Source organism: Salvelinus fontinalis, chromosome 11, assembly GCF_029448725.1.
Source record: "Salvelinus fontinalis isolate EN_2023a chromosome 11, ASM2944872v1, whole genome shotgun sequence".
NCBI lineage: Eukaryota > Metazoa > Chordata > Actinopteri > Salmoniformes > Salmonidae > Salvelinus > Salvelinus fontinalis.
In genome coordinates, this window is record NC_074675.1 from 12,044,202 (window position 1) to 12,071,725 (window position 27,524).

The 27,524-nt window shown below is 45.6% G+C and overlaps 1 protein-coding gene across 6 annotated transcripts in view; it reads left to right on the top strand.

Moving 5' to 3' along the window:
- LOC129865047 (synaptotagmin-1-like) overlaps window positions 1–27,524 on the top strand; it is a 221,717-nt gene that overhangs the window by 89,306 nt on the left and 104,887 nt on the right. For 2 of the 6 annotated variants that reach the window (XM_055937473.1, XM_055937474.1), the window contains exon 3: window positions 3,033–3,124. The exons of 2 other annotated variants lie outside the window; for them this stretch is intronic. Coding sequence is in view for 2 of the 4 variants with exons in the window: in XM_055937471.1 (XP_055793446.1) it covers window positions 16,659–16,665 (7 nt within the window). In the remaining 2 variants the exon portion in view is untranslated. Of the gene's footprint in view, window positions 1–3,032; window positions 3,125–16,442; window positions 16,666–27,524 lie in introns of those variants that run through there. 2 more of the 6 variants (XM_055937471.1, XM_055937472.1) reach the window with 1 other exon arrangement.

Below are 27,524 nucleotides of genomic sequence, written 5' to 3' on the forward strand. Positions count from 1 at the left end.
GCTGCATGGGCCCTTATATTCATCACAGGGCAACGAGACGGATCGCATCATTCAACCGGCTGCTGCCCGAGACCCATTCAAAAGTTAAAAGCGAAGAAGCGATAAAGGTCTACCTGGTCAGAATACAGATGAGTTCTAGAGGAGGCATCTGATGTGAGGATGATGGAGATGGACTCACGTGTTCCGGCAAGCAGAGAGGTGGAGGGAGAGAGGGAGACGGAGAGTGGTGGATACCCTAAGTGGAAATGCAGGATGGAGGAATAACACGGTGAAAAGAAAGATGAGGGGAGGCGGGTGAAAAGCAGGCGCCACGCCGGGAAAAGGAAGACTTATGTGAAGCACCACAAAGGGTGGCTGGCTGTTGCAGATACTGTAGCTGACAAATTGTAGGAGTCACGAAAGCCAACGCTCATTTCGCCGAAAGCTGCGGTTTGGATATCATAACGACAACGTCATTGTGTTCCTACGATGGAGGTTATTTTCACACTCATCCAGCCGAGCGGTGGAAGTGGTAGCGAGCCCATTGATTTGCTCGAAACCATTGTTCTGTGATTACTTGTCACAACCCTACTGTGCTCTGTGTGTACATTGAGTAATATACACGGGAGAGCTGCTGGAAACGTTGGCAGTGCTAAATCTAATGTGTGTGGCAAGGTTCAAAGCAATCCCACTAGTTACTTTCTGTAGCATAGACACTCAAACAAGTGCACACACACACACACACACACACACACACACACACACACACACACACACACACACACACACACACACACACACACACACACACACACACACACACACACACACACACAAACACACACACACACACACACACACACACACACAAACACACACACACACACACACACACAGCACCTATCTGGTGTATGTGACAATAAAAATAACATTGAAAAAGTACACACTCTCTCATACTAAAGAGATGAATGACTTGTGATGAGGTGTGTGCACGTGTGCATGTTTGTGTTAGTAATGTGGTGGAGATTTCATTCATGCACATGTATTATAACAAAAAAGTCTGAAATCACAAATGCTCATATTCCTGCCATCTTTCTGAGCAATACAAAATTTATCTGTACAGACGCAGTCTGGTTGAAAGGCCCTGTGTGTGTGTTAAAGACCCTCTTTGTCGGGCTCACCATAGCATTGTCTCCTTCCAAGTGCTTAGCGTGCTGTATGTCACCCTGACTGAGGATGGCTGTGCCGGGGTTGATATCAACTGTTGTTGACAGAGTGGCACCAATGGTTAGGAAAATGGAATTCATGGGTATGTTAACAAGAGCACGTGATTCGTTCTATAGCAGGAGCTTACATCTATGGCTACATCTATGGTAATAACATAAGGCAATAACAGGAAGAGCTCCATTGAGCTCCAAGTAGGGAGATTAATAATGTTATCGTGTGGGAATTCAATGGCAACTTACCCTTCTCTTGAATGTTAAGTAGGGGATGATTGGGGGGGGGGGGGGGGTTAGGGGATCTCTTGATGGCATGTTGTTTATATATAGCTAACAGTACGCTTTAACTTGAAATGAAAACGACTTTCTGACAAAATTAGAAACGTGTAATATCTGAAAATGTAACTAGCTAGACTTTTTTATGACTATGGATGGACGTTTCTCTGTCATTGATGCCATGGTTGCCCTTAGTTTGAAGATGTAATCTGGAGACAGGTGTTTTATACAACAGCCTTCTGTGTTCTCTTTTCATCTCCGTCTGCATATTTATTTGCAATCAAACTCCAGAATTTTCTAATTCATACTCTGATTCTTTTTCCGTGCCTAAACCAACTAGGCTCGTAATTTAACAATTTTATTCGAATTTACAGATAGCATACAAGTTTGTAAAGCATTTCTGACAAAAAACAAAAAAGTTAAGTTCAAATGGCTTTTAAAATGTATTCTAATGGCTGTCCTGTGAAGTAGGGACGTGCGACATACCCCTAGTGTCCTGAAACGAGACACAAATTGCCTCTGAATTTTGTGCCTTTGTGTACCAGCCAGTGCCAGCCGGAGGAAATAGCTTTTAAAGGCCCGGCAAATAGCTCCTCAATAGTAATGGGGGAATGAATTGGGAATCACAAACTCCATCTCCAAATCCCCACGCCGTCAAGATGGTGCAGATAGCTCTCCATCACAGCAGAATCTTGAGACGTATGCTGCAAGGACAGATCGTATTTGCATTTTTTATTTATCCATTTTGAAGTAATATATTCTGTGATTCTGTGAATCTCCATCCAGGTGTTTATTGGATATTGGTTTTGGATACATTTTAAAACCAAAATCCAGTCAACCGATCACATTAGTTTCGTTTCAAACATTATTTACAATGAAATGAGACATTGAAGTAGTATTGAAAATCCCCTGCTCTGACCCTAACTAGAGATGGTTCACACTCCTCCACATCCGCCTCCTCCTCCACGCTGGAGTGCCTTTCACACTGTAGTGGCAGGCAGCATCTGTGGGGAGGAGATCCCCAGCTGGTTCCCGTCCCTGGTCTCCAGCTCATGACTTGGTTCCACCGACTTCTAAATGAACACGACCAATCGGCTGTGCAAGCAGTCCATCGATAATGGATCACTGCCACTCCTCACACTGACACACACGCACACACACACACACGCACACGCACACGCACACAAACACAACTGAGCTGATGGAAAAATCAACTGGGTGAAATGACATTGGTTCACTTCACCGTGCCTTGGTTCTGGATATCGCCATTTGAGCCCATTGCCGTACACATTGATTGGCTAGAAGAATTGAAATGCAAATGCTATTGGTCTTGTGTGCGCCTGGCTTATAAAGTACTCTTAAAATAAAATGACTGCTCTCAAGAACACAACATGCCACGAATCGATACACAGAATAGCAAAGTATCAGACTGGGCTAGTTTAAAATGTCTCTTGAACACAGGAACCGACCTGCAGTAACTAGTCTCAATTCAGTTCTATGAACTTTGCGAACTTTTTGTTGTTCCAAATGAACATGCTCCGTCTGTCTCTTCCTCAGCTTTGAACTATCTCGACTGCGTGCAACTCCTGTGTAAAGAAGAAGAAGCAGCATTGGAAGAGCCCCTAGCAGCAGGCACCGCTGAGTTAAAGGTTAGTCTCTGTTCCCTCGTCCTCAAAGACAGGCAAACAAAACAGACACCCTGTCTCAGTGGAAATGCCACAGGTCCACAGAGCCACTCTGCCTTTTCACTGTCTCAGACCCCAAGGATCTCCAACCCCTATGGGCAAATAACCTCAGTCCCCTGGTTCCTTATCCTTAAATGCCAGTGACCACAGGGGGGCAATCCCAAAAAGAAGAAGAATTCCACAGAGATTTGTTTCACAATGTACACTGACTAATGCTAATTAGTATGTATTATTCCGCACATTTTGTGTATACATGCATTAAACAACTTATAGAGGCCACCAAGACACACTTCTAATATAAAAGACACATCAAACAGTGGTACGCAGCACTGAAAGCCTCATTAGTACTGTAGAGTAAGATATGTGATACTACAGTCTCTGTCCACCATAGCTCATTCATGGTCTAAAGACTTGGACTAATAAAGTATTGATTTGACCTATTAGAGCAGGAACGGCACAAACATACGATATACATTAGGCTATAATGTAAAGAGCTCCATTGAGCTCCAACTAGGAAGATGAATCATGTTATCGTGTGGGAATCCAATGGCAACCACTGTAGTCCTTATCTTGAATGTTAAGTAGGGGGTGGGTGTGGGGTTCAGGGGTTCTCTTGATGTCATGTTGTTTATATTCATTCCTGCACACTACTGCACACATTTGAATGTCATGCCGTGACAAACAATAACAGCCAGAGCAACATTTTCAGATCCAACAACATATGTGATAATCCTCTCTCTCAAGCTAGGGGAGACTGAGCTTGTGTGGCCAAGGGCACAACTTGACAACCAAGGTCATCATGAATGGCAAACACAAATATGAGGACACCACAGACTGTTGATCAACGTCGTATTTGAATAAATAGCAGGAAAACAAATGAAGAGTGAAAAAAAACAATTAAGATGAATGCTTAAGGGAGTTTTATCATCACACACAAGGTTTCCAATATGGCTTGAGAAGGAATTAATGAATTCGGATTAAACCAGTGTTAATATAAGCCAGGCAGATCATATGGAGTCTTACCCTGGTGTAAGTTTAACCAATAGGGAACTCTGTCCTGGTCTCTGTTCACAAACCGTATATCGTCCCTCCCTCCCTCGCACTACACTACACAATACCACTCTACTATAACAACATGTACATCCAGCTGGCGAGGCAGGTGCGACGGGTTGAGGAGCCATTTGCTGAGGCGTTGTGGCTGATTCAGGCCTTGTTAAATTCCATTTTGTTTGTGAGCGGTGCTGAGTGTGGCCTCCTCTGGGCGTATAAGGGCAGACTCCGAAGCCACCGCACCGACTGGAGACCGAGGGGAGCAGTCCCAATTTGTCATCCTTATTAACCATGACATATCCAAAGTGGCAGAGTGCGGCCCATGGAGATATAGAGAGAAAGAGGAAGAGGGAGAGAGGGGGAAAGATAGAGGTGGGCACCTCAGATGAACCAGGGAGTCTGTCTCCTATCCCCCCTCCCCCTCATGAACCTCCGAACAGGGCCCCAATCTGCCTGGCTAAAACAATGCAATTCAATGTCGGTGATTAGGGCAGACGAGGCTAAAGTAAAGGAGTCCCGTCCGGGTTCCCACCTCTCTCTCTCCAGTCGAACTCACTTGTCTCAGTAGCTCTGCTGCGAAGGGGGACGACAAACAGAGTATGAAGCTCGCTCTTTTACTCTGTCTAGCTATCTCTACGACGAGGCTAAATGAAGAAGTTACTTAACCCTGGAATTGCAATGGGGTTCTAGTCAAGGGTATCTACAAGGTGACTTCCATATGGAAGAAGAGGTAGTTGGACGGGGGTGGGTGTCTTGCCTTCAGCCACGTGACATGATTGTAGGGGTTTTCTTCACTGAATGAGTCCCCCCTCTCCTCTGCCCACCTTCCCACGGCGGAGATTAAGATCGCTTGTTGTAATTATTGCTCCTTGAGGCAGCCTAGTTCTGCCAAGGAGATAGCATCACACCAGTCAGGTGCTTCAGGGGGTATCTGGCACCAGCTGTTGTCGTCCTCTGTGTGTTCCGAACGGCATTGTTTTGTGATACATGTCTGTTGATCGACGGGCTTCTCTGGCTTCTGCCAATCCCCCGTCTGTCTCCAGATTCGCTCTCCTTCACTAACCACATTATAGGAAAAAATAAGGGGGGAAAAAATCAGACGCAAAAGCCAAAAACCCTGAGGTGTCTGGGATTTTTGCCACCTGACGTACTGCGAGGCATCAATCATCCGCCACCACAGTCCCATGAAACATCTGTCTTAGACACACCGGGAGCCTGGCCGCCTCCCATCCAAACACAGGTGTTTGACACGCACATTCAGCTCTGCCCAATGAGCAGCCATCTTTTACCGTCAGGAACAGTAATGTAAGGGTATGAGAGAACACCAATTAACTGGACAATATGCATACATTCAGAAACCTTCACAGGTGTGCGATATGTCATACAGTATATGCATTACAGGAGAAAAATGGGCACAACAGTTATTTGCTTTTCAAGTGATTCATGTTCAAGCAAGCAGTATCATCACTAGCAAACTCCTGTTATGGTAGTGACATTGAATGTTACAGTGATGACACTGAGAGTTATGGTGGTGACATTGAGCGTAATGGTGGTGACATTGAGCCTAATGGTGGTGACATTGAGCGTAATGGTGGTGACATTGAGAGTTACGGTGGTGACATTGAGCGTTACGGTGGTGACATTGAGCGTTACGGTGGTGACATTGAGAGTAACGGTGGTGACATTGAGAGTAATGGTGGTGAAATTGTGAGAAACGGTTGTGATATGGAAAGTTGCAGGCAGATGGTCTCTGTTGGGAATGTCTCCCCACCGAGAAATCATCTGCATCCGCGATAAGCTTCATTGGCTGTTCAGGGCCGATGTTCTAATTCTCCAAAGACAAGGCCCAGCAAAACCCCGTTGCACACGTGTGTCGCCGCAAATCACCCTCAACAGCACGTGCATCACCCTGTCTTTCCCCAGCAGATCTATCGGTGCCACTCTGCTAGGGTAACTGTAATCAGTTCAGGCACTGATCTATTGCCCTCGCTCAGCAGTGGAGTAGGATCATTAGTTGGGTGTACTTTCTGTCTGCTGCTTTCATCAACAAGCTGTAATGATCCTCAAAAATCGGACTAGTGAATATGATCACATCTTATAGGAAGGGATGTCTAATAATTTGCTTTAATCGTGACGGAGTGACAGGCAATTAAGGATTGTGGTGTGTGGTTCAATGCCTCTGTCATCCCTGGGAATGTGTGGGCTGGATTAAAAAGCACATCAGACTTCAGCTTATGATAGCGCTGGTATATGGTCGTGGAGGTAAAAACAGTTATTGTCAAGGCTGTCAACTCCGGAACTTGGAGAATGGAATCTCATAAGCATGAAGTTACATTGGTCATTGGGAATTGTTTCAACATGGGTGACATTTGGCTCCATTTACTACAGTTGAGCAGGTTAATGTACATTGTCACTGTGTGTGGCTACTCATGCGTGGATTCATGTTAATGTGTGAGTGATATTAATTGAGAAGAGGAGAAATGTATTTAATCAGCGTTAGTGATTAGACTGACCTTTATTTAAATTGGCTATTGTGGTTGTTTACAAGTCTCAATGTCATGTAGAGTGTGTGGGTCAATTCATTTTTTCTGGTAGGGTGGGTATATTTTTCTGTATGTGTGTGTGTGTGTGTGTGTGTGTGTGTGTGTGTGTGTGTGTGTGTGTGTGTGTGTGTGTGTGTGTGTGTGTGTGTGTGTGCGTGCGTGAGCACGAGAGGGAGTGCTCAGTGGCAGATCGTGACAAACCCTCAATCTCTACGTGAGAGTTGCTACTGTTCAACCACGACCATACACCCCACATCTCCCTCTTCTGCACCCCCACTTTCTCTCTCTCTCTCTCTCTCTCTCTCTCTCTCTCTCTCTCTCTCTCTCTCTCTCTCTCTCTCTCTCTCTCTCTCTCTCTCTCTCTCTCTCTCTCTTTCCCTCATTCTTTTGCTCACTCTCCTCATCACCTCTATCTAACTCTCTCTTCCTCTAGCTTTTCTTCCCTGCTTTCTCTCCCCTGTTCCTCCACTCATCCATTCTCTCTCCAAGCGCTCTCCCTATCTCTCTCCCAGCAGGTCACAGCCCCTCCTGGTCTGAGCATAGACACCAGGGGGGAACCCTGTGATGTGGCCAGCAGCAGTATTCCCACACTGGGCCACTTCACCACCATCACCATCACGCTGGGCCCATCTCCTGTCAGACTCCCCACTCCAACCACACACACTACTCACTCCACCAACCACAGCACCACCAGAGGACCACCTGCAGATCTCAGCCACTGCATGGCAATGAGTCAATCCACATGCTATTGGGAGAGCAGAGAGTAGTTGGAAACAAGAGAGCTGATGTTCAGGATTTTTAAATAAGAGAGGCCTAAACAAGTCCTGAATGACTCTCATCCAGTAGAAGGGGTCTGCAGAGTCTGAGGACATGATGCCAAAAAGGGGAATCTGGCAGCACACAAGGAAAATGAAGAGCGTGATGGCTGTCCATAGTACCTTCTCTCTGAACTGGATCTTTCTTTCAGGTTTCTGGAGTCCAAGTTGCACTCCACCTTCAAGACCAACTATCCATTGGCATCAATGTGTTGTTCATGCCGCGGATAAAGTTTCAAGTCAACTGTGTCATTCAGGATCTTGAGTCAGGATGTTGGCCATGCAGCTCATTCCAGATATGAGCAGAGTGACCTTGAAAGCCCTGGTCTGTGTATAGTAGATAGATGGGAAGGCAGCGGTATAGCTGCTGAGGTAATTTAATTATCAGACCCTCCACAGGCTAGGGTAATGACTGCTCTCCAAATCCTCCCTAATCCCCTATCCCAGTCCTCTACACAATCAGGCCCTGCCCGGGGGGGACTGACTGTCTGACACAGTCAGTACTAACTCCTATACCATGACTCTGTCTGTAGTCCCAGCCTCATGGCATACAATACTGTAATATACAGTCCCTTCGGAAAGTATTCAGACCCCTTGAGCTTTTCCACATTTTTGTTACGTTAGTCTTATTCTAAAATTGCTTAAATTAAAAAAAATGTCCTCAGCAATCTACACACAATACCCCATAATGACAAAGCAAAAACAGTTTTTTAGACATTTTTACAAATAAATAAATAAACAGAAATACCTTATTTGCATAAGTATTCAGACCCTTTGCTATGAGACTCGAAATTTTCCTCAATGCATCCTGTTTCCATCGATCATCCTTGAGATGTTTCTACAACTTGATTGGAGTCCACCTGTGGTAAGTTCAATTGATAGGACATGATTTGGAAAGGCACACACCAGTCTATATAAGGTCCCACAGTTCACAGTGCATGTCAGAGCAAAAACAAAGCCATAAGGTCGAAATAATATCTGTAGAGCTCTGAGACAGGATTGTGTCAAAGCACAGATCTGGGGAAGGGTACCAAAGCATATCTGCAGCATTAAAGGTCGCCAAGAACACAGTGGCCTCCATCATTCTTAAATGGAAGAAGTTTGGAACCACCAAGGCTCTTCCTAGAGCTGGCCGCCCAGCCAAATTGAGCAATCGGGGGAGAAGGGTCTTGGTCAGCGAGGTGACCAAGAACCATATGGTTACTCTGACAGAGCTCTAGAGTTCCTCTGTGGAGATGGGAGAACCTTCCAGAAGGACAACCATGTCTGCAGCACTCCACCAATCAGGCCTTTATGGCAGAGTGGCCAGACGGAAGCCACTCCTCAGTTAAAATTAAATAAAACATTTTTTTTTAAAGGCACATGAGTTTGGAGACTCTCAGACCATGAGAAACAAGATTTAACTATTTGGCCTGAATGCCAAGCGTCTGGAGGAAACCTGGCACCATCCCTATGGTAAGCATGCGGTGGCAGCATCATGCAGTGGGGATATTTCTCAGTGGTAGGGACTGGGAGACTAGTCAGGATCGAGCCCAAGATGAACGGAGCAAAGTACAGAGAGATCCTTGATGAATACCTGATCCAGAATGCTCAATACCTCAGACTGGGGCGAAGGTTCACCTTCCCTTATGACAACGACCCCAAGCACACAGCCAAGACAACCCAGGAGTGGCTTTGGGACAAGTCTGAATGCCCTTGAGTGGCCCAGCCAGAGCCGGTCTTCAACCCAATCGAACATCTCTGGAAAGACATGAAAATAGCTGTGGAGCAATACTCCCCATCCAACCTGACAAATCTTGAGAGGATCTGCAGAGAAGAATGGAAGAAACTCTCCAAATACAAATGTGCCAAGCTTGTAGCGTCATACCCAAGAAGACTTGATGCTGTAATTGCTGCCAAAGTTGCTTCAACAAAGTACTGAGTAAAGGGTGGCAGTCACCAGTGCTAAGCTACGCTTCATCTCTTCTCCGGCCTGGGTCTGGCCACAATACTTCGTCCACATCACAAGATAAGTTTTCTCTTGCCAAACATCGAGGGAAGTATCTCCTAGCATGACGTATCCAACCATGGACAGAGGCAACCTCTGCGTCCTCCATTGCCTGGAGAAGCGGCATGCGGGCATAGGGTTGGCGATCATACACTTTCCAGCGCCAGGCTGAGAAGAATTCCTCTATGGGATTTAGAAAAGGTGAATATGGGGGTAGGTACAAAACTACAAATTGTGGATGGGTGGCAAACCAGTTTTGGACCAGAACAGCCCGGTGAAAACTAACACTGTCCCATAAAACCACAAATCTAGCAGGCTCCTGATCTGGATCAGGTACAAGCATTGTGTAAATTGCATCCAGAAAAGTGAGCATATGGCCGGTGTTGTACAGACCCAGTGTGGCATTGTGATGGAGGACCCCGTTTTGAGTGATGGCAGCACACAGTTACATTACCCCCACGCTGTCCAGGGACATTGGTAATTGCCCTCTGTCCTATTACATTTTTTCCGCGGTGCCTGGTTTTGGTGAGGTTGAAGCCAACCTCATCCACATAAATAAATTCATGGCGAATTACATGGGCATCCAGCTCCAATACTCTCTGTAACAGACAAACAGATATACAGATGAGTTAATATGGCATGTTTGAAGTACTGGAAGTAGTGTTGCATACATACCTTTACAAAGTCATGACGCATATTCTTGACTCTGTCAGAGTTTCTCTCAAATGGCACCTTGTAAAGTTGTTTCATCGTCACTCGGTGTCGTTGGAGGATGCGTTGTATGGTCGACAGGCTTACAGCATTGATGTTGTTAAATATGGTGTCATTATTCAAGATATCGACTCTTATCTCTCGAATTCTAATTGCATTGTTGGCCAAAACCATATTTATAATTGCAGTCTCTTGTACATCTGTAAACAAGCGTCCTCGTCCTCCATGATGTCTTTGCCTTTCCACTCTGTACAGAATTCAAACACAGTATGTGCTCAGCATAGGAACTGTAAACAATGTACAAAAAAATGTGTGTAAGCAGTTGGAAAAAACTGTAATTATCCCTCCTGAGAGAGATAGGTGACCCTTGACCTCTCAGAGGCCCCGGACCCTAGACCTGGTGACTGGCTGTGGGGACTGACTGTCTCCTCTCAGTCAAACCACTGGAGAGCCAAAATACCCACTACACACATCGCAGGGGAGCCACACCATCTTGTGGGCGGAGGAGAGTTAGCTTGCTTGCTCGGTCTACGTCTCTGCTTTAAATATTTTGGTGATTAGTCAGACACAAAGTAGCTGTTCACTTCCACCTCCAGTCAAGTAATATCCTATAATATAGTATAGTGAGTTGTGAAGATGACGTGATTAGATAGGCACTGTGAAAAGTGGTTCTTTTAGATGAAGAAACCCCTGGGTGTGAGTGGTGTGCCTCTGTCTGTTATCCAGCTGAAATTAACCTCTCTGTTTTATCAGCCAGATTCAGTTAGAAGTTTAGGTGATGGATAAGCCTCCCCTCCCCTCCCCTCCCCTCCCCTCCCCTCCCCTCCCCTCCCCTCCCCTCCCCTCCCTCCACCCTCCTCTCCCTTCCCCCCTCTTCTCTCCTCTCTCCTATCCAAGCATCTGTGCAGTCAATGGTGTTGGCATGTGCAAATGACCCCAACAGGGTGGGTGTCTCTCTGTGTGTGTGTGTGTGTGTGTGTGTGTGTGTGTGTGTGTGTGTGTGTGTGTGTGTGTGTGTGTGTGTGTGTGTGTGTGTGTGTGTGTGTGTGTGTGTGTGTGTGTGTGTGTGTGTGTGTGTGTGTGTGTCTTTGTGTGTTTTCTAAGTGTGTGTGTCTTTGTGTGTTTTCTAAGTGTGTGTGTGTGGGAAGGATGTGAGTGTGTGTGTGTGTGTGTGCGTGTGTGTGCGCCAACAGAGAGTGAAAGGAGCACCTGTGCGTGTTGAAAAGAGCCTGCTGGTCCTACCTTATGAACAGCTCCACATCCTCCGGCTGGATTGATAGAGCTTTAAGGCAGCTTCCTGCCTGCGGAACAGAGAGAGAGAGTGTAAAGAGAGAGTGTAACGAGGCTATCAGATGTAATTAAAGCAAGTGTCTCTTCTATGTAAGAAAGTCAGAATACTCAGAAATATGTCTGACTCACTAAGAATTCTTTGAACAGTTTAACACCCATGGGTAGTGTGGAAATGAGCTGACTATGACAGGGGCATGATAACCATGCAGACTGGACTATTCCTCCGATGGAAGACAATGCAAGTGGTAGACAGGCTGAGTTGGGAATCGACTATGACATATAATATCTCAATTTACAAGGGTACAGGAAGGGCTAGGACTGTCAAAGTATATCTTAAAATGTTGACCTTTTGGAGATTGGCTGCCTTTTTCTCTTCCCACTCATCTTTCTCCTGCCTTCTCTTCTTCTCTGTCTCTCCACCTTTCTTTCTCTGTCTCTCTCTTCCTGTCCCTGCTGACCCTCTGACTCCCCACTCCTCACAGCTAGCATTCTTCGGGAAGACAAACTCTCCACTTCAGGCTCTCTTCATGAACTTGGCAGCCGAGAGCTAGGTTGTTCATTTATTTCCCCCTCCAAGAGAATAATTATACTGCTCACGGGCCACTAGACAAAAGTCAGGCCAAGATTATTTCTTGAAATGTTTTTTGTTTTTTTTCTCAACCTTTTTCTTTTTGGAATTGGCAACACTTTGTGTTCATCTCAGTCTGATTGGCTGGAGCCTCGTAGTCCACAAAGCTACCAGAACAAAGCCTGTTGACTGTATCAGCCAAGTGGTGGATGACAAAGTCTAGGAGAGAGAGGAGACCAGGATGAAATATTTATTGTGCAGACTGGCTGTGTGGCAGCCATTTGCTGTTATGTTGTGTCTCACTGCCTTGATCTAGCTAGCTAACGTAGTCTGTTTGTTAGTTTGATTCGTTTGATTGCATGGATTCATTTTTGGTTTCTAGTCTCTTGTGACTTTTCATCTGAAAAAGGGAAAAGTTTTTCTGTGACTCCTGACTTCAAGGCTCATTACATCTAATCATGCAGTGGTGTACTGTGGCCTTGTTTTCTCTCGGTTTTGTTGTTGTTTTGTTGTTGATGTTTTACCATTCACTGCATATTTACAATAACAGGACATAAAATGTTGCCATGGGGACAGACCCACCCCGGGACAGCAGAAGGCATTACATCACCAGACCACAGAGGAGAAAGCCTTCCAGCCAATCAGCAAACAGCTCACTGTTGACAAGATGTTGTCGAGATTTATTATTATTTAATTTTTATTTCACCTTTATTTAACCAGGTAGGCCAGTTGAGAACAAGTTCTCATTTACAACTGCGACCTGGCCAAGATAAAGCAAAGCAGTGCGACAAAAAACAGCAACACAGAGTTACACATGAGATAAACAAACTTACAGTCAATAACACAATAGAAAAATCTATATACAGTGTGTGAAAATTGAGTAAGGATGTAAGGCAATAAATAGGCCAATAGTAGCGAAGTAATTACAATTTAGCAAATTAACACTGGAGTGATAGATGTGCAGATGATCATGTGCAAGGAGAAATACTGGTGTGCAAAAGAGCAAAAAAAAGTAAATAAAAACAATATTGGGATGAGGTAGTTGGATAGGCTATTTACAGATGGGTTATGTACAGCTGCAGCGATCGGTAAGCTGCTCAGATAGCTGATACTTAAAGTTAGTGAGGGAGATATAAGTCTCCAACTTCAGCAATTTTTGCAAGTCGTTCCAGTCATTGGCAGCAGAGAACTGGAAGGAAAGGCGGCCAAATGAGGAGTTGGCTTTGGGGATGACCAGTGAGATATACCTGCTGGAGCGTGTGCTATGGGTGGGTGTTGTTATGGTGACCAGTCAGATGAGATAAGGCAGAGCTTTACCTAGCAAATACTTATAGATGACCTGGAGCCAGTGGGTCTGGCGACTAATATGTAGCGAGGGCCAGCCGACTAGAGCATACAGGTCGCAGTGGTGGGTGGTATATGGGGCTTTGGTGACAAAACGGATGGCACTGTGATAGACTGCATCCAGTTTGCTGAGTAGAGTGTTGGAGGCTATTTTGTAAAATGACATCGCCGAAGTCGAGGATCAGTAGGATAGTCAGTTTTAGGAGGGTATGTTTGGCAGCGTGAGTGAAGGGGGCTTTGTTGCGAAATAGGATGCCGATTCTAGATTTAATTTTGGATTGGAGATGCTTAATTTGAGTCTGGAAGGAGAGTTTACAGTCTAGTCAGACACCTAGGTATTTGTAGCTGTCCACATATTCTAAGTCAGAACTGTCCAGAGTAGTGATGCTAGTTGGGAGGGCGGGTGCGGGCAGCGATTGGTTGAAGAGCATGCATTTAGTTTTACTAGCGTTTAAGAGCAGTTGGAGGCCACGGAAGGAGTGTTGTATGGCATTGAAGCTCGTTTGGAGGTTTGTTAACACAGTGTCCATAGAAGGGCCAGATGTATACAGAATGGTGTCGCCTGCGTATGGGTGGATCAAGGAATCACCCGCAGCAAGAACGACATCATTGATATATACAGAGAAAAGAATCGGGCCGAGAATTTAACCCTGTGGTGCCCTCATAGAGACCAGATGAGAAATAGGATTGAGATAAGAAGTGAATGCGTACAGTGTTTGCACCTTTCAATAGCTCATAGTACCTTTTGGATTTCCACGTTTTTCTTTCTAAGTCCATAGTCTAGTAACATACCCTATGGAAGTCCGAGAGCATGACGGCTAACATTGCCATTCCATTATGAAATATTCTCTCTGATTGAGCCTTTTCATGCAACACGTATCCTCCGCCTGCTGAGACGGGAACAGCTCTTTACCCTCCAAACCCTAGGGGCAGTAATTATTACCCCAGGGCCCTGTTTAGTCACTAACCATTTTACAGCTGACTGCATGTAATGTTCACAGAGCCATTACGATCAGCTAGCTTGACTCTCACCTAGACGACGATCCGTGGCTTTTCACTGTTGTCCTCTTTCCCTTAGTTCCCTCCTCTCTGAGAACTCAGCGAGATCTATCACTGACAGACTGCATGCTATAGCTAGTCAGAAACTGGAGGTGTTAACTGGGCTGTTTGCAGTCTACAGCTGTGTGGTTAGAACAGCCTCTGTGGAGCTGAGGTGTTGGGGTGTGTGTGTGTGTGTGTGTTTGTTTGAGAAGCTGTGGGGTGAGCTCGTCAGGGAGATGGAAGATAATCTCCACATACACAGACATGGATGTCCAGCCCAACCCCCCTTTTTTCCTCCCTTTCCTGTCTTCCTGAGACCACTGGGGCGGAAATCCACCCTGTCCCCACGCGGCGTTGTGCCTATCCATCCCTACGCAATACACACACACACACACACACAGCCATAGGTGGGCTTAACAATCACAGGTTTCTGACCGAGACTCAAGCTTTCAGCCAAACAAGCCAACTTGTAAGGAATCCTAAACCAGGTGAAGGTAATCATTAACACAGCCTGCCTGGCTTGTCTGCTTGCTTTCCGTTGCCTTGCCGCTGGGCTGGCTACAGTGTCCGACAGCCCTATGTGTCATCACAAACACCGTGCGCCTCCTACTCCACATGTTTTATCAGCTTAACAAGGCCTATTTCCATCATGTAGACCTCACAGGTGTAAAGGGGAGGCTGTAGAGGGTTATGATACACCACGTCTGTCTACGTCTGAGGCTCCCTTCTTCTTCTTCAGCCCACCGAAAGACGCCCATTGTTTTTGAATAAGGAAAAGTTGACAGAGCTTCATTGTAAGACTTGTGTGAATACTGGTTTCAAGACCAGTTGAGGAGATTGCATGAGTTGGGAGTTTCAGGACCTCCAGTGTGTGGGGGGCAGGGGGGTTCAGGGTCAGAACCTTACTGGTTCTTGAATAATGGAATTAAACCACACCAAACCAAGCCTCTACTGCCAGAGTGACTCTTTTGAGGTACACAAGCCCATGCTAATACATTCCTCCACTGTATATAATGTATAAACCATACATTTACAGTTCATTGGGAAAGTATTCAGACCCCTTGACTTTTTCCACATTTTGTTGTGTTACAACCTCATTCTAAAATGGATTAAATTGTTTCCCCCCTCATCAATCTACAAACAATATCACATAATGACAAAGCAAAAACAGTTTTTAGAAATGTTTGAAAATGTATGAATGTACTGAAATATCACATTTACATTAGTTTTCAGACCCTTTACTCAGTACTTTGTTGAAGCAACTTTGGCAGCGATTACAGCCTCAAGTCTTCTTTTGTATGATGCTACAAGCTTGGCACACCTATATTTGGGGAGTTTCTACCATTCTTCTCTGCAGATCCTCTCAAGCTCTGTCAGGTTGGATGGGGAGCGTCGCTGCACAGCTATTTTCAGGTCTCTCCAGAGATGTTCGATTGTGTTCAAGTCCGGGCTCTGGCTGGGCCACTCAAGGACATTCATAGACATGTCCCGGAGTCACAGCTGTGTTGTCTTGGCTGTGTGCGTAGGGTCTGAATACTTTCCAAATGCACTGCAACTACCTTATGCTCTGTTGATTGGATGGCCTGGTTTATTTCCGTTGGCTGTTGCTGCCTCTCCAGCTTTACATCTGGCTGTGTGGAGCGCTGTTGTGAGGCAGCACCTTTAGCGAGAGAAAGAGAGTGAGAGACTTTCTAGGCTACAGATAGAGGGTCTGTGTACTATCTGTGAATGTATGGTTTAGTAGAAGAAAGAGAGAGACTATTGTTTTTAAGAGCAGAGAAGGAGGCAGTGGGTGGTTACATGTCAAAGAGCGGCTCTATCAAAGAGAGAAGGAGAGAGAGAGAGACGGTGTGAGTGTGACAGGGAGAGAGAGAAGGGGAGGGGGCTGGAGTAGGTGGGCGGGAAGAGTAGGAGGGAGTGTCAGAGAGAGGAAAAGAGAGATGAAACAAGCAAGCAAGGGAATCAGAGCTTGCCTGTCGGAGCTGTGTTGTGTTTGGTGTGTGAGCGTAAGTGAGCGCTAGCTGATCCATCACTGTGTGAAAGGGACCTCGCTGAGCGTTCAGCCCCAGCCTCGATCCCCATCAACCCCCCAGAGCCCTTCCAGAACCCCCCCCCTAGGCTGTAAGGAGGACCCAGGCTTGAGCAGGTCATGCCAGGTAAGACACAGAGAGCATGGAGGCTCTCCTCTGAGAGAGCTTACTGTACAGAGAACAGATTGTGAAAGCGCTCAGCGGTGCCTGTGTATTGGGAGGTGATTCCTCAGACGTGATGATCTTATTGGAATGGATGTGGCTTGCAAGGAGCAAGGTGAAAGGTGTTGTTTCTCATCTGTGTCTGTTTCTGTGAGTGTGTCAGTGTGTGTTTGTGCACGTCAGCTAACGCGGGTCACAGGGCATATGTTACCTGATTGGAACAGGTCAGCTTTGATGTGAGAGCAGTCAGTTTGTTTCTGACTCTAGCTCCTCTTTAATGGCAGATGTCAAGGGACATCAATACTGCCATTTACAGAAGAAAAAAAAACAAATATGAAAAGGCGGTTTTTTGATTTGGATCCCGTTTAGTAAATTGGCCTCAGTAGCTGTTGTTTCCGTTGTTTTCTGTTGTATTTCATTGCTCTCTTTTGTGACGAAGTGCTGTTAGATATTGTCATCATCGCAGGATGTCTCAGAGCATGAATAAAGGATTACTGTATGTATTTTCTCACCTCACTCCTGCTGAGACTGGCATGCCGTCTTTCTCCCGTTCCACGAAAGCTGACGGCAAATAGCTGTGTGTTTGTGAATGCACGATATGTGTGTGTGTGTGAACGCATGCATGTGTGTCTGTGTGTTCGTGTGTGTGTGTGCATACGCATCTGTGTGTGTGCGTGGTTGTGTGTGACCCGGCTGGACATGGCGGCAGAGTTGAAAGCATCCGTGGCATTAGTGAAAGGCTGGGATGAGCGGAGTCCCGCTGGTGTTGGGCTGGGCTCCAGATGCAGCGCTGGAACTGGGAGGGAGGGAGGGAGCGCTGGATATTCAGTGTGGAGCAGCAGAGCCTCCGTCTCCATATGAGACAAAAGACTGGATTCTGCTGACTGAATGATGAATGATTATCAATCACCAAAGAGGAAAATGGGGTTGTTACCAACATAAAATACAAACAGGGACATTACAAACCCACAGCATACAGCAGAATAAAATAGCTTCTCAGTGAGAATCAGCTTTCCTGATATTAAAGAGTAGGGACTATCTTTTACAGGCAAGATGGATGAGTAGAGTTATTATCATCTAGCCTACCCTCCACATAGGTATCCCCCTTCCCATGGACTGATGGAAGACAGTCGTATTCAAATAATTGTGGCTCCTCTCTCTCTCTCCCCCCTCTCTTCCCTCTCTCCTTTCTCTCTCCCCTCTCTCTCCATCCTTCTCCCAAGTCTTTATTTCAGATGAATTAATCCAGTCCTCGTTCTATCCCTCCATTCCTTTCCCTCTACTATAAATAGATCAAACCCAGAGCACAGATCCAGTGGAACGGTGATTAACATTCACAGTTGTTCCCTCATTTAGAAACATGAAAGAGTAGAAGGTTGTCTTATTGTGGAGCTTCAAACGTCTCCTCTCCATTTCCTTCCATTGTCCTCAGCTGGTGTAATCCATGAAAGCCAATGCACGGCCAGTTCTTTTTTTACACATGAATCAAACCTGTCGGATTTCAATTTCATTTCACCTCTTTGCGCCAGGTCTTTTTTCTCTCTCTTGGCGGCCTATCTAGCGTATTCACATCCACTGTAACAATCTGGCCTTTGGAAAATGGATTTGCACTTCCAACAGGGGTCAAGGTAGGCTGAACAATGGACCATGGCTCCACGGTCTGGTCTTGTTCAGGGTTATTGTTACCGATCATATTCATAGACATTTTAAATGAAGAGATATTCAGCTTTCATCTGGTTCATTTTGAATAGAACAATGTTTAGTGAGAGACTGGCGGACACTTGCTGTTTATACAATAGATTCCTTGGTTTGTGTGGAACTTTCCTCAATGGATTTTGACCAGGACTATAGTTTCAGCATGTATGAGCACTACAATGAGATCAGGACTCATGCTATAGTCTCAAGGCTGAGAAGTAAACAGACAGGCTTTGTGGACAGGCTGTGTGTGGTGTGTATGGTGTGCGCGTGTTTGTGTGCACGCTCGCATGTGTGTTCATTTCTTTGCATCAATAACTAATGAGCTTCTCTCTGGCGCTCTCACTCAGTTCAAACAGTGTTTTTGTTTATTTAGCAGCTCTTCCAGTTAAGTAAATATGTTTGCCTCTGACAAGCAAACGGTAAAGTAGGAGCAGCGTGTGACCTTCATGCAACCTTGTAGTGACGTTGGGGATGTTTTGGGGTTATTTAGCGGTGGCAGAAGAGTATATTGGATATCTTGTGTCATAAATATAGAAACCAGGGTGATAGAAAAAGGAGAGAAAGAGAGATACAGAGACACAGAGAAAGAGAGAATGACAGTTCCAGAGAAAGAGAGAGAAGGGATGAAGAAACAAGGTGAATCAGAGAGAGAAGGGAGGAAGAAACAAGGTGAATCAGAGAGAGAAGGGAGGAAGAAACAAGGTGAATCAGAGAGAGAAGGGATGAAGAAACAAGGTGAATCAGAGAGAGAAGGGAGGAAGAAACAAGGTGAATCAGAGAGAGAAGGGAGGAAGAAACAAGGTGAATCAGGGAGGAAGAAACAAGGTGAATCAGAGAGAGAAGGGAGGAAGAAACAAGGTGAATCAGGGAGGAAGAAACAAGGTGAATCAGAGAGAGAAGGGAGGAAGAAACAAGGTGAATCAGAGAGAGAAGGGAGGAAGAAACAAGGTGAATCAGGGAGGAAGAAACAAGGTGAATCAGAGAGAGAAGGGAGGAAGAAACAAGGTGAATCAGAGAGAGAAGGGAGGAAGAAACAAGATGAATCAGAGAGAGAAGGGAGGAAGAAACAAGGTGAATCAGAGAGAGAAGGGAGGAAGAAACAAGGTGAATCAGAGAGAGTGTCACGGAAGAGGCATGTTTAGACAATAGACGTGTGCGTGTGTTTGTGTGTGTTTGTGTGCGTTCGTGCGCTCTGACCCGTGTACTACTCTCCCTGGCTGCTACGTGTTTCGCTCTGAGCGACAGCCAGGGCCTCTTACTTTCCACTCTGCTGGACTCTGTCCTTCCTCCGTGACTCACCACCTCAACGCCCACTCTGATTGTCTATCCATCCTTACTGCAGGGAGATGGAGAACAGAACTCAACCTCGCCAAACGCCCAGGGTGATGTCTGCGGTCACTTTGGTGGTGGTGTCTCTTGAAGCAGTGATCAGAAGCTTTATTCACAGAATACACTACTTTATTCTTAGAATGGAATTGGATATGAATAGAGATTGATTGTGTGGTTTTCAATAAGTGAAATGATTGTAACTAATGGTAGTTTGAGAATTGGGCATTCATTTGGTGTTTGGTGGTGGTCTCCTTAAAATGCAAATTATATATATATTTTTTTTATGTCAATCAGAATGTTCTCATATGAGGACCCAAGTCATATTCATATCCAGCTCAGGCCCCCAGTGTCCCTCTGGTGCAGATTATGCTGTCACATGACAGCTCCAAAGCAAACAAGGCGTGAAGGTGCCTGCCTGCCGAGAGCTGGGCTCATTTAGACACATCCAAGCAGCATGGCCAAACAGCTCCCTGTAGCCAGCAGCCAGTTAAATTCAGCACCCCCTCTCTCCGGACAGTTCCTTTTGGGTTCGGCACAGCAGTGCTGGCGGTTTCACCTCTCCTGGACAGGGCCAATCATTTCAGCTGCACATCATAGAGGTGAGAAAGAGGGCTGAGAGATTTCAGCACCACCTTCTCTACACAGTGACAGCCAGTCAGTGGACTGCTAGGTGACAGTGGATTGTCAGGAGAGAGGTGCTAAAGAGACGCACACTTACCCCGATGCCAGTGTGCTGAACTGAGTGTGTGTGTGAGCGTGCGTGAATGACCTGAAGCTGCTTCTCTAAAATGGGTCATATATAGCAAGCCATAGCACATTCCACCTTTGATAAGATAACAAAATGCATTTCGCAAATCTATTCTTAGAGTGGCAGTATCAGCTAATCTTTTTCCAGTGCTGGAGCTTTCGCCGTTACCTCACAGATTAGGTTTTGACCCTCTGACGAACTGGAAGCCACGTCAGTTAATGTTTTAATCCTGAGAATTAGGAGAATCCCTTGTTCCTGAACGTTGGATTCGTGTCTGGGATATGTTTGCTCAAGAGGTCATCCAAACATTGGGTAATGGCTTCAGCTGCTGGTATGTTTGGCTACAGTGAGATTATGAGATTCTCTCTCTCTCTCTCTCTCTCTCTCTCTCTCTCTCTCTCTCTCTCTCTCTCTCTCTCTCTCTCTCTCTCTCTCTCTCTCACTCACTCACTCACTCACTCACTCACTCACTCACTCACTCACTCACTCACTCACTCACTCACTCACTCACTCACTCACACACAAACACAAGCCTAATTTCACAGTCCCAATCAATGTAATTAATCCTTGCTGTCCGTATTAAAGGTGATGTATGACTCAGCATCGCTTTGTCGATTCACCTTATTGATTTTAATGCATATTTTTACAATGTACCTACCTACGACACATGCAAGCCACAGCGGCCATATGATTCTGATTTATAGATCCAGTGAAAGCCTACCAGTACTATTACAGTTTTTTACAATCACTTTGGCACTAATTTCGGAACCTTGATGTCATTTTTCAAAACTCTAGACACAAAACTCACAACCAATGATCAAAATGCACATTTTTAAAAACACTTTTTCCAATTGCTTGGATACAATACACATAAAGCTAAGATCATTTGTTCATTGAACTAAAGTCACCTGTTCAAAATGACACAACTTAACATCAAAGTATTACCATTTCAAAATCCAATTCACACATTACATCTGAGATGACTGTCTATTCATTTCATTACAATGATCTAACTATCAATTGATACAACTGCTCAAAATGATAAGTAACTGTTGCCTTACTCTTAATGCATAGTCTTACGGAAACTGACAAACAATATTCCATGTTTAGATCATGAAAGTTTCAGGATAACGAGATCCATTGACACCAATTACCGTGGAACATGAACCAATTGGACTACATTATCTATGGAAGTAATATTTCATCGTCATTCTTTATCAGACACTGTTTCTATGGGCCTGTGGTCCCGTGTGGCTCAGTTGGTAGAGCATGGCGCTTGCAACGCCAGGGTTGTGGGTTCATTTCCCACGGGGGGACCAGGGTTCAATTCCCACGGGGGGACCAGGATGAATATGTATGAACTTTCCAATTTGTAAGTCGCTCTGGATAAGAGTGTCTGCTAAATGACTTAAATGTAATGTAAATGTCCCATGTACCACTTTTCCAGACCATGTTTTCTGATTTGACATTACTGTACACTTTATTAGGTACACCTATCTAGTACTGGGTAGGACCCCTTTTTGCCTCCACAACAGCCTGAATTATTCACGGTGTTGTACGTTAAGAGATGCCCTTTTGCACACCACTGTTTTACACAGCTGTTATTTGAGTGTTTGTGGCCTTTCTGTTAGCTTGAATGAGTCTGGACATTCTCCGCTGACCTCTCTCATTAACAAGGTGGTTTTGACCACAGAACTGCCGCTCACTGAATGTGTTTTGTTTATCGCACCATTCTCTGTAAACTCTAGAGACTGTAGTGCATAAAAATCCCAGGAAGGCAGCTGTTTCTGAGATGCTGGAATCACCATGTGTGGCATCAACATCATACCACGGTCAAAGTTGCTTAGATTACGCATCTTGTCCGTTCTAATGTTTGGTCGAACAACATCTAAAGCTCTCTACTCTATATACTCTATATATTGAGTTGCAGGCAGCCACATGATTCGCTGTTCGAATGTAACCGTCCTTGATGAGCTAAATCAGGTCTGTAGAGCTGACGGCATGACCTATGTCATTGTGTGGGATAATGTCAGGTTCCACCATGCTCAAATGGTGCAAGCATGGTTTCAGGCCCATCCACAATTTACCACCCTGTACTTACCCCCATACTCTCCTTTCCTTAACCCGATTGAGGATTTTTTCTCCACACGGAGGTGGAAGGTATATGATAGGCACCCTCACGAACAAACCACCCTTTTCCAGGCCATGGATGACGCATGCAATGACATCACGGCAGACCAGTGTCAGGCCTGGATTCGTCATGCCCGAAGATTCTTCCCAAGATGTTTGGCTAATGAAAACATCCACTGTGATGTGGATGAGAACCTGTGGCCAAATCCACAAGACAGGTTTGATGGAAATATAGAAGTACAGTAATCAATCTTTTGTTTAGCTTTTTACAGTGAGCCAGGTGAGGAACACTGCAGTTGATGTTTTACAGTAAGCCAGGTGAGGAACACTGCAGTTGATGTTTTACAGTAAGCCAGGTGAGGAACACTGCAGTTGATGTTTTACAGTAAGCCAGGTGAGGAACACTGCAGTTGATGTTTTACAGTAAGCCAGGTGAGGAACACTGCAGTTGATGTTTTACAGTAAGCCAGGTGAGGAACACTGCAGTTGATGTTTTACAGTAAGCCAGGTGAGGAACACTGCAGTTGATGTTTTACAGTAAGCCAGGTGAGGAACACTGCAGTTGACCTTTAACTGTTTTTTCTTTTTTTGTAGCTCATTATTTTTGCTTTGATTCAAAGAAACCTATGTTGTGATTTTATTGTATTTCATCAATAAATGTCATATTTTGTTCAATGATTCCACTGTGTCTGTAGTACTATCTCTACTAGTCCTTTTACAGTGATGTATTTACGTGTAGTAGCATAATGAAACATGTATCACATATTTTGTACTACAATATTTAATGATTGTGCGAACAACTACACAGTGAAACTATCGGTATCTTGTGTGTGGGTGATCTAAATGAATGCTCCTATGGTATTTCATGATAAATGAGTTATTTGAACCAATGATTCTGCAAGTGCAAGGTTTCTTTAAAGATATGAATGCACAATGCAATGTTTTGAACATTGGACAGCCTGTGTTACAAGTGATGACCGTTTTGAGTTTTGTGTCTAGAGTTTTGAAAAAGGACCACAAGGTTCTGAAATTAGTGCCAAAGTGATTGTTAAACACTGTAATATGTTTTCACTCATTCAATGTGTGGGTTGTTTGAATCTTTAGCGTGTCTTGTAACTTCCGTTAAAAGGATTTGACAGCTGTGCATTTGGATCAGTGTGAACGTCATGACTGTGTGAAAAAAAGGCATTACATAAAAACAGATTATTTCTATTTGCCCTAATAGATGAAAGATGCTTTGATCCGTCGCCGTAAGCTTTGGTGATATGGTCGGTGGGACCGCGCATGGAACCATTGTAGATAGCAGCCGCACGGAATTCTTCTGACCAATGAATATCATCCCAATATTCCAGAGGGGTAAACGTCTCGCCCCCGGCCTGGTTATCACACACTACCAGCACCACACCCCTCTCTCTGGGCTTTACCCATTCTACACATGTCCCCTAATTGAGACAACATGGGGTAGCCAACCAGGGTCATTTGTATGTTGGAATTAGCATCATTGAATAGGCATGAGTTAAGTGTGTTCCAGTGGTGCGTTAATAACATGGTCAGGGCAACTGAGGCAGGCAAGCACGTGTCACTGTGTTTGTCTCCAGCAGGGACATCCATCCGCTCTCTCTCCCTCTCCTTCCCTCCCTCTATCCCTCCTGCTGTCCCTGTGCAGTGGAGGTGAATGGGGTAATTTTTCACTCTCCCGAGGATGCCCTTGTTTGTGGTAGCTAGCTGGCAGAAGCCAGAGAACTTGGCCTGTGTGTTAACGTCCAGGCTCGCAGCGCTGCCGTGTGGACTTGGCGCCCCGTCTGGGGACCGACGGGCCCCAGGGATTCAGACAGACAGTCGCTGGACTCCAGCCAGTGGTTAATTTCCCCTGTGTGTCACACAGATGTGCACGGTGAGAAGCGACATCCTGGCCCTATTGCCTTACCTAGTAGCCCCCTCTCCCAGCTCTGACCGAAGCTCATCTTTAATTTTAATAGCCTCTGTCTTGTCTTTCTACCCAGAGTCCACTGGTAAACCCCCACTCAGGTGCAGCTATAGCCAGTGTATGTACTGTATGTCAGCCAGCTGCACAAAAGCAGAAGAAAGTCAGAGGGGGCAGGGAGGTGAACTGGAGTGAAAGCGAGGGTATGATAAGGGAGGGAGGGAGGGAAGGAAGGAAGGGGAGAGAGCGAGAGAGAGAAAGAGAGAGGATGATGGTAGGATAGAGGGGGGGGGGGGGGATTTTTCCATCCCAGCTGTCGTCCTTGTTACTGGGTTTGTGTGAATCAGAGGTCTGACTGCTGCTGCTCGCCTGTTTCCTCCCCCTCTGTGTCTGAGTGATCAGGTTCCACTCTGGGCAGAACAACCCTGTCTGATTCTGCACAGTGGGACAGCTGTCCGGCCTTAAGACAACACTCAGACTAGTAGTAGTAGTAGTAGTAGTAGTAGTAGTAGTAGTAGTAGTAGTAGTAGTAGTAGTAGTAGTAGTAGTAGTAGTAGTAGTAGTAGTAGTAGTAGTAGTAGTAGTAGTAGTAGTAGTAGTAGTAGTAGTAGTAGTAGTAGTAGTAGTAGTAGTAGTAGTAGTAGTAGTAGTAGTAGTAGTAGTAGTAGTAGTAGTAGTAGTAGTAGTAGTAGTAGTAGTAGTAGTAGTAGTAGTAGTAGTAGTAGTCAGTGGCGGTCAGTGCCGTTTATGATGAGGGAGGACAATTTTCTTTGTTCATGAGCAGGGCCTTATTTCTATTACAGCATGTTGGATGACTGTCATGTAACATTGATGGGTTTAGGCTACTACATGATACTCAAATTTCCACTCTACCATGAGGCTGCTACAACCTAACCTATGAATGAAAGTTTACAATGTAGGTGCACAGGTCGAGAAACATATTGGAGATGACAGACAATGACACATGGACAGACAATGACACATTCAATACCGACTTGCACACTCTTGCCTGCATCTAGCTGATCTAGGGTGTAGTCATTAGTCCAACAGTTGCAAACAACAGCTTCTATTGGATAAATTCAGGTATTTTTATCCCTGTTTTGTTTGCTTCCGTTTAAGAAACGTTTTTCAACAGAATCGGCGGAATGAATATACCCCTGATCATAGCAGCCATGTTGTATTCATTGTGGCCTCTATGCGCTCTCCTCCTCTCACGTTTCACTTCGTTTGTGGACTTCAATGAACAACACATCAGCTGTATGTGACCAGGCGAAAAAACCTTTCCAAGCCACACCATATCATAAACGCTACACACAGTCTACATCGTTGTCACCATATCAGCTAAAGTAATGTCCTAGTCAACATAGCTAATAGAACCAATGTGTTAGTAAACCCGCTACAATCACCTTATTGCTACAGTATATTTGGGATACTACTGCTAAATATACTCTCCGTTGAACAGCCCCATTTGAGTGTTTAAGATCATTCATCCCATACAACCGAGGCCCTTCTGTTTGACACTGTCACTTTAATTGATTAGCTTCCTCCAGAAACCAAGGTCAATTTTGTTAGCTCTTCTCTCCTCCCTCCTCCTATGAGATGTTGGTATTGATGACACCTTGACTGAGGCCCCTTCTTGCCACTAGATAATGATGGATGTTCGACATGTCCCTACAGTGCTGCTTTACATTCACAAAGGTGATAGACAACCAACCCAGGCCTGTATCCTCTCCCAGACAGAAATCCCACTCTGGCCTGTATCCTCTCCCAGACAGAAATCCCACTCTGGCCTGTATCCTCTCCCAGACAGAAATCCCACTCTGGCCTGTATCCTCTCCCAGACAGAAATCCCACTCTGGCCTGTATCCTCTCCCAGACAGAAATCCCACTCTGGCCTGTATCCTCTCCCAGACAGAAATCCCACTCTGGGCTGTATCCTCTCCCAGACAGAAATCCCACTCTGCCCTGTATCCTCTCCCAGACAGAAATCCCACTCTGGCCTGTATCCTCTTCCAGACAGAAATCCCACTCTGGCATGTATTCTCTCACAGACAGAAATCACACTCTGGCCTGTATCCTCTCCCAGACAGAAATCCCACTCTGGCCTGTATCCTCTCCCAGACAGAAATCCCACTCTGGCCAGTATCCTCTCCCAGACAGAAATCCCACTCTGGCCAGTATCCTCTCCCAGACAGAAATCCCACTCTGGGCTGTATCCTCTCCCAGACAGAAATCCCACTCTGGGCTGTATCCTCTCCCAGACAGAAATCCACTCTGGCCTGTATCCTCTTCCAGACAGAAATCCCACTCTGGCCTGTATCCTCTCCCAGACAGAAGTCCCACTCTGGCCTGTATCCTCTCCCAGACAGAAATCCCACTCTGGCCTGTATTCTCTTCCAGACAGAAGTCCCACTCTGGCCTGTATCCTCTCCCAGACAGAAATCCCACTCTGGCCTGTATCCTCTCCCAGACGGAAATCCCACTCTGGGCTGTATCCTCTCCCAGACAGAAATCCCACTCTGGCCTGTATCCTCTTCCAGACAGAAATCCCACTCTGGCCTGTATCCTCTCCCAGACAGAAATCCCACTCTGGCCTGTATCCTCTCCCAGACAGAAATCCCACTCTGGCCTGTATTCTCTTCCAGACAGAAGTCCCACTCTGGCCTGTATCCTCTCCCAGACAGAAATCCCACTCTGGCCTGTATCCTCTTCCAGACAGAAATCCCACTCTGGCCTGTATCCTCTCCCAGACAGAAATCCCACTCTGGCCTGTATCCTCTCCCAGACAGAAATCCCACTCTGGCCTGTATCCTCTCCCAGACAGAAATCCCACTCTGGCCAGTATCCTCTCCCAGACAGAAATCCCACTCTGGCTAGTATCCTCTCCCAGACAGAAATCCCACTCTGGCCCGTATCCTCTTCCAGACAGAAATCCCACTCTGGGCTGTATCCTCTCCCAGACAGAAATCCCACTCTTCCCTGTATCCTCTCCCA